Genomic DNA, 8,434 nt, shown 5'->3' with positions numbered 1-8,434 from the left:
AGTCAGGTGTGTTGAATAGGCTTGATTGCAGGGCGGAACTACGCCTGCATAAGGTAAATCTAGCACATATGGGCTAGTCACTACAGCGTCAGCTGCAACGTCAGGACAGCATAATCATACTCATCTCATCTCATTATCTACCGCTTTTTCCGTGATGGTCGTGGGGATGTTACCACTTTATCCCCTTTCAGGGGGTTGCGAGGGTTACTGGAGCCAATCCCAGTTTCTCTATGGGCAAAGGCCAGGGTACACCCCTGGACGAGTCACCAGCTCATCGCAGGGCCCTTTCTGATGGCAAAGGCACACAAGGTGCCATCTGCACATCAGGAGCAATTTTGGGTTTCAATATCTTGCTCAAGGATACTTTGACATGTAGCTCAGTTCCGCCCAGGGGAGCCGACCTTCTGATCACTAGTCACCTGCTCTACCCACTGAGCTACAGCCGCCCATAATCATACTCCACTAGTATTAAGAAATTTCCACTTAAATGAGTGATTTATTTTCTTGTTCCTTGGCCTTTATTTTGTGTCAATGTGCTAAAATTAAGAATGCAAAAAAAATGAATTAAGAAATATTTACTAATATTCAGTGTATTTGACTTATAACTGTGCTGTAGGAAGACTGATTTCAAGTAATTTGATCTAAAAAACAGCATTTTTTACTTATTTCAAACCTTTGAACATTTATCAGAGCCTACTTATTTCTAGACTTGAAAAAACTTATTTTAAGACTTCTTGTCAAGTAAAAATGTCTTGCTGCATGGACAGATAATTTCACTAGTATTAAGTCATTTTCTCCTCAAATTTAGTGTTTATTTCTTGTATTTAGGTTAGCATTTTTTGCAGTGTAAGTCCTACATCTGAAATAAGACCATCAGCTGAAAGCCAACAAGATTTCCTACATTTATATGTATACAGTATATTGTCTATGAGAAGTAAAAGCTGTGGGACCTAAATCAAGCTGAAGAGAAGTTTTTCCAGCTGCTCTCCACTCTAGTGATGATGTCAGGCACTCTAGCTCACGCAATACACACCCATTATAAAATCTGAAGATGAGCTAAGAACATTAAAACTAAAACTTTGATCATTTCAAAACCATGAAAGATTTAAAAAAGCTGAAATACATGCTGAATAGTTTAAAGTCTTCTAACTGCTGAAATTTTGAATTATTTCTGTAGGTCAGACTATGAAGAAGGAGAAGAGGTTGAAAGTGGGGAGGGTTGGAAGAGGATTTGAAGATTTCTCCATTTGCCTCCATTGTAAAATTATTTTTGAGAAAGCTGAATATTTGAAATTAAAAGGCTGAATGTGCTTAAAAAGCTGAACATTTCAATAGTTGAATTATCTCTGTAGCTGAATGTATGCTGAAGCACTCGCAGAACGAAAGTTGAAAAATTCCCCATTAGGATGAATGGGGAAAATTTTGCAGAAAAGGCTGAGTATTTCAAAGAGTACAATAGATAGAAATATCAACAACAACAACAACAATAATAATGATAATAATAATAATAATAATAATAATAATAACAATGTATTTTCCGAGCTGAACGGAAACGTAGTTGAATGGTTTCTGTAGCTCAGAATTTGTAGGAGGAGATACATTTTGAAAAACGTACGGAAGATAAAGATATAAAAGATATAAGAAAGGATTAGTGTTGAATCAGCATTTACACTAATTAGAGCATTAAATTTTTCACTTTCAATTATTTCATTTCTATCAATTGGTAAACTACGCAGTCTTTCTAGCTGAAATCAGCCGAACTTCAAATGAATGTGAAAATTACACACGTCAAACTTAATGTTTTTAATTTTTGTTGGACATGTAATGTAATGCTGTTCCACCTCAGACATTAACACATTTTGATCATACATAGAAAGCTGGAGAAGGAAAAAAAACAACTTTAGCTTAGGGTTCTTAAGGATGCAGAGTGGAAGTTCTTTCTAAAGTGTTGTAGGTAGCTCTATCCATTTTAGTTCCATTGTGCCAGATATATTCCTAAGAAACCAATACAGCAGGTCCAAAGGGTTGTGGGCTGGGATGGACCAACAGAGCAATTCAGTAAGTATTCCACCCGAGACCAGGAGCCATTATTGGGCAAAGGTTCCACTCCCAATGTCCAGCACATCACGTTATAGACATCTACTGCTCGAATTGGAGCTGCCCGAACATTCCGCTTGAAATCTAGATGAAATGAGGTAAACTTAATTAGATGTACATCTCAATTTAATAACTTTAAATTATAATTTACAATATTTAACTTAAATTATATCATTTCTCCCACACAGTTCACAGTCTCCATCTAAAAAAAGACACCCAGGATACATCCCAACTTCATGTTCTGGGTCATAACTAGATTACTAGGAACTGTAGCATCTTTTCACTAACATGCTAAACCCTGCTTTAGACACACAGTTCTTCACATATAGCATTGTGAAGCAGGGTGTTGCTTGCCTCATTGATCACAAGTGTACAAGAATGACCAGATTGTATTCTTAAAATATGATTTGTTTTTTTACCAGGTCCAGTCGCCAGGAAAAAACCTCTCATGTCAAGGAACTCATTGTCGTAACCGTGCCAGCCATTTTGCCATGCTAACGGCTCCCCAGAGTCATTTTTCCAGTATGGGAGCCTTGCCTTGTTCTGGAGTGAGAACACACCACACACACACACACACACACACACACACACACACGAACACACACACACACACACACACACACACACACACACACACACACACACACACACACACACAAAAGCAATAAAGTTTTACAGATATTTGATGGCCACATCAATACCAGACAACATATTATACAGTTGAACATGCCAGAATAGGATGAGATTAAGAGTGTTGTGTTAACTGCTATTTCCAAGGTTAAGAAAGAACAATCAAGATAAATGGTTCTCTGCAGAGTTTGCTCAAAAACAAAAAGAGTGAGTGAAATGTTATGTTTACATTTACATGACCTTAATACATTGTGCGTATCCCTGAACTCTGACTAAACTGTCAAACACATTTACTTCCAATAAAACTTAAAGTGTTTTTAATTCAGTAATGTGTACATCCATATTTATTTACTGACAAAAACTGTACACAAGGTGGAGGACTGACACGTACAACATAGCGGCAAAGGAAGTCAACAATTAGCTCAGGGTCAAGGATGTCCATAGAAAAGACCCTTCTCTGGACCTTAAACCTCCCTGTCCACCAGGTATGGACGACGTCTCCTGAGACAATGAGCTGCCAGAAGGTGCTTGACTGAGTGAACTGCTTCACTGTTGATGATCAGTGGGGGCGGAGGGGATCTGGAGGAAGGAACCAATGGACTCTCTTTAATAGACTTGAAGCGGCTGACATGTCCACCACCATGAGCACGGTAGTGTTACCTTCAGAGAGCAGACTGGTGACGAAGTCATCTCAAGGGAGATGTCGGACCAGGGCCGTTGGGGCACGGAGAGGGGACACAAAAGACCAATGGGGTGGCTATGTTGGGTATCATTGCATGCACACACAAGACAAGCAGCGACAGAGGGACAAACAACCAGTTCGGGGGACACCTGTCCGGCACATGTCCTGAAGGACATCGTTAATCAGGGCTTTGAATGGGTTAGTGAGACTGAAAAGCACTACCAAATACTCATAGTGGCCACTAGGAGTGTTGAAAGCAGTTTTCCATTGATCCCCCTCCTTTATTCTCACCAGATGATAAGCAATTCAGGGTGTCTAGCTTGACAAAAACTTGAACAAAAGTTCAAAAGCAGAGGAGATACGAGGAAAGGGGTACCTGTTTTTTAAATGGTGATGCCAGTAAGACTATGATAGTTGATGCAGGGGCGAAGGGGCATCTGCCCTTCCTCATCTCCAGCCCCCGCCAGAGATGAGCAAGGGTGAATGATACCAGCAACCAATGACGGTGAGATTGATTTTTTCCATGGCCTCCCTCTCTGGGGCAGAGGGGTTGTAGAGACATCCCTTGGGGGCACTGTGCCAGGCTTGATGGTGCAACCTCCTGCCATGATCGCAATGAGGAGGAAGGGACGTAGCCTTGGATTTACTGAAGACTTTGTGAAGATCATGATAAGAGGAGGGAACTTTGGAGTGGTCCGGAAATTTGGACGGAAGTCCACCAGAACCTTAGTACACAGAGACTGAGAGGCAGTGATAACTTGAGGGATGAGGAGATTGGTGAATTTGACTAGTGAGTGAATGTATGCCACTCAGTCAGTGGGAAAGGCAGCAGGATGCATCTCAAAGTGTAACCCACCCTGGACCAAAAAGAATCGACAGTTGACAGCAGCACAGGTGGGAGGTCAGGGGTAGTGGTCGAGACAGGTGGGGCGCTCACTGGGGGACCCGGGACGGTGGTGGCTCTGGAGTCTCCAGGAACATTTAGGCGGGCATTTAGACCTGACTGCTGATGGCTGCCTTGAAATTTTCCTGCTGATCATTCAGTTCAAAGATACCATGACACACGGTTGCAAGCTGCTCCTCGTGTTGATCAAGCTGTGTCTTCTGGGTCCATTGTGGCCAGTTCGTACTGACAAGAAATGTACACAAGGTGGAGGACTCACAAACAATTCAAGACCATGCAGTAAAAATCATAATGTCCCCTAATGCACACAAGGGCTCGGTACACAGGTAGACAGTCAGATCAGGCAATCCAAAAAGGGCTACGCATCAAGGCTGAGTCAAAAAGGCATGAGCCAAGATCATAAACCAGGAACACTACACTAGGATTAAATGCTGGAATGCTTGACAGTAGGAACGAAGACAAACTGTCACAGGGAACAATCACAAGGAAACAAATAAATAAATAAAATAAAACAACAAATACACAAGGAAGGTGTGGATGATTAGACCCCACTTTAGGAAGAGGCAGACAATCACAATGGTGGGAAAAACTGGGCAGGAAGTGGGGATCTGAAATGTGAGGAGGCGTGAGTCACACAAAATAAAACAAGAAATTAACATGAAATGTGAAAAATAAAGAAAAAATAACCTAAGCAGTCTCCTTCTCCACTGGCCTCGCTGATGCATTGTTGAATATCTTGAAACGTTACCACCACCTAATGCAGTGGTTCCCAACCTTTTTTGGCTCGTGACCCCATTTTGACATCACAAATTTCTGGCAACCCCAGACATTTTTTTTCTAGAATTAGTTTTTGATCATGTTTGTTATACTGTGTTGCAAATACAGAGTAGGCAGATTAATGCACAAAGTGACATTTTATTTTCCCTGATCAGGATATATATGTACAACAAACAATCTCTCAAACAATGAAATATGACAAACGAGCTACTGCAGCATCTTAAACTGGCCACAGTGAAGATTTGAAAGATGGAAAGTATCACAGTGCTTCTGTTTCAGCTTCAGTTTGTCATCATGTCTTTTATGTATTATTATTGTCTCTCTCAACTCACCACATTTAATGGGATGCCTGAGCCTGCACAACTCGCTGCAGCCTTTCAAAGTCAGGTGCTGTAGTAGACAGAGCGCATCTCATCTCTGCCGTAACATCCAGTCGGGAATGGTACTTTGTAGGGCTGCCCGATAAATCGAATTTTCATCGTCATCGCGATATGAACATGTGCGATAAACACATCGCAAAAGACTGCCTGACACGCGATGAATAAGAAAAATCATTTTGTTTACATGTGCCATGAGCATGCTAACATTTAGCCTATCAGACAGAGCCCTGTTTACAAAGGCCAATCAGACGAAGCCCCAGCTAGCCACTAGCTACCCTGACAAAATTAATCGGCATCAGTTTGGTGTTGATTGCCAGGTTATGATGGCTGAGGGAGGAGAAAAAAGCGATGAAAATGGTCGACGAAGGCCTTGTGGTGAAAAGAAACAGCACTTCTGCTATATGAACTTATTTTGGATTCAGGAGAGATGACGTTGTAACGTGAGCTGGTGAAGGGGAAGGTGATGGTCCACTTTAGTGCGGTTGCTCTGGTTACTCAAGAGACGGCAGGCAACATGTGGGGGTTTCCGCATGGCACTTTTATTCATAACACTGACCGCACCATGCCAGGTCTCTACGGCACTAATGTTACAGGCATACATGCAAATGAACACAGGCCGAGGTTCTTCTACCAACACTTCACAAAATAAAGACAAAATAAAAAGGGAAGTCTTCGCTCTGTTAGCGGTATCCTTTCTCATGAGGAGCGGAAGTACACCTGCTCTTCTTCATCGTACAGGTTACATTACCCACTAAACAAAAGGAGGCGCCACCTAGTGCCACTACATTAAATAACTGACTGTTACAACGTGTTACAATGACAGGTACTGTGTGAGCACATCAGCACATCTGGGAATGTGGTAACATGTCATCGTACACGTCTGAAACCTAACAAAGTTAACATGCTGGTTTTCTTGGCCACAAACTTGTGTTAAGGGAATAACTAAGGTTGTAACTTGCCCTAACGGGTAGATATTTTTTCCTGATTTTATTTTCTCTTGATTTAGTGGGCTGGCCCTACTCTATTTCAGTTTTGTCCCTCATACTATAGATCTCTACACCTTGTTAGGCAGAGTCAAGGGCCTTGATGATTGTGATGAGAGACATTACAGTTAATTTAAAGTGCCATGTTTAATTTATATTTATTTAATTATTTAAGTTGTTTCCCCCTGGATGTTTTATTTATTTCAACTCTGCATGGTAAGAGATGTTTTGGTTGAGTTTACAAGAAAATAGTTTAAAGGGAGCAGGGGAAATTAAACTTTAATTTCATATAGTTATAATGTCTTATTTAAATTAATGTTCTGCTTAATTGGTTGGGTATTCATGTGCAGTTTGTTCAATAAAAGCATGTTCGAAATAATTTATTTAATTCTTCACTATTCAGTGGACATTGGCTATTCAATGTTTGGGGTCTATGTTAGCAGTGTACCTATTAATGCGGAAACACTATTATTAACTGTATAGTTAATAATATGCAAACTTCAATATTTGTTTATTTATCGCAAGTTATATCGTCATCGCAATATTGAACAGTGTTATCGCACATCGCAGATTTTCCTCATATCGTGCAGGCCTAGTACTTTGACTTCATACACACAAGGGCACTAAATCCAGCTTCACACAAATATGTGCTTCCAAAAGGAACCAACTGTTTTAGAGCACAAAGTGAGATCTCTGGGTACTCACCTCTTGCTCCAAACCAGAATTCCTCCACTACCACTTGCGAATGCCATCCCTGATGCGTTTTGTCATATGAAAGTTCAATCAGCTGTTCAACAGCAGTGGCAGGCAGGTCCAGTGCACCTGCATAACAGTGAAATGGGTGCCTCACCCAGTCAAACTTTGACATATCCACGTCTGGGAAATAAGTGGTGAAGTGCTCTTCTAGGCATTTCAGGTGGCTGCACATCTCCTTTGTGGAGCACTTATCGATGCTGTTGTCTTTTAAAAACTGACTGGAAAGGGGTGAAGTTTGCCTTTGAAAGGCTTTCTCTCCAGTATGCGAGTTTCCCCCTGAATCCATCAATATGATCACTCATCTGCATGACATTCTTCTTTTTCCCCTGCATGCTTGTGTTAAAGGAATAGTTCACTCTAGAACGAAATTCAGTCATTATCGACTCACCCTCATGCTGATGAGAAGTCCGGTGTAGTTTCTTATTCCTCAAAGTGCAGCTGGAGACCCGCGGGGGTACCCTCCTGCAGCAAAAATCCATATAACGTGCATCAATGGTGTCCGAGACGAAAAGGTCCATAAAACTACACAAAAACTTTGTAATATTCCTCCATACTGCTCGTCCGCTGCAATCCAAGTGTCCTGAAGTGGCTACATCCAGAGTTTACTCGAAACGACGTCATTAAGTACATTTTTCAAGCCTAAACAGTCACTATACTATATTTGCCTGGAGGTGCCCTCCCGCGTGCACGCGAGTCTCCCTCACAGTCGCTTCCACTACGGAAGCCGCGCCAGACAAGATCAACGAGAACTCGCGATAGATACATCCAGCTGTGAGCGACCGAGCGACACACAAACACAAGAGGGATCTGCCTGCACTAGTGATTTGAAACTTTGAAACTCAGAGCAGGATGTAAATACTGGTGTGTATCTATCGTGAGTTCTCGTTGAGTGTCCGCAAACCACTTCGCTGTCCCACCATAGACGGAGCCCCGTCTGTGCAAAATCCCACCATGCGCTCCCAGGGAATTCTGTTTTTCTCCATATAATCGTGAAGGACATCGTACATTGCTTGGGCAGTCTCATGTTCAGGAGGAGGGAGGCAGTACAAAATATCCTTGTGAATTGCATTCTCCTGCATGTAACGAACAAATGTCAAAGCATGGGCATTTTTTCCTTCTGTACTAACATCCATTTGAAGAGTTTTTCTGTCAGCATGCTCTCTTGTTCATCAGTGATTGCATCAATCCTTCTTTTCAATCTGTTATCAGACAGTGGTATTGTCTC

The 8,434-nt window shown here is 41.7% G+C and overlaps 1 protein-coding gene across 1 annotated transcript in view; it reads right to left on the bottom strand.

Moving 5' to 3' along the window:
• Positions 1 to 1,788: 1,788 nt before the first annotated feature.
• The window catches only part of enpp6 (ectonucleotide pyrophosphatase/phosphodiesterase 6), a 97,797-nt gene continuing 91,151 nt past the window's right edge, over positions 1,789 to 8,434 (bottom strand). Inside the window, exons 7-8 of the mRNA XM_073486271.1 lie at positions 2,517 to 2,640; positions 1,789 to 2,181 (exon numbers count right to left, since the gene is read on the bottom strand). Coding sequence (XP_073342372.1) covers positions 1,970 to 2,181; positions 2,517 to 2,640 — 336 coding nt within the window. The 3' untranslated portion in view covers positions 1,789 to 1,969. The remainder of the gene's footprint in view (positions 2,182 to 2,516; positions 2,641 to 8,434) is intronic.

Source organism: Pagrus major, chromosome 18 (genome assembly GCF_040436345.1).
Source record: "Pagrus major chromosome 18, Pma_NU_1.0".
Classification (NCBI taxonomy): domain Eukaryota; kingdom Metazoa; phylum Chordata; class Actinopteri; order Spariformes; family Sparidae; genus Pagrus; species Pagrus major.
This window is presented reverse-complemented; position numbering and strand designations above follow the sequence as displayed.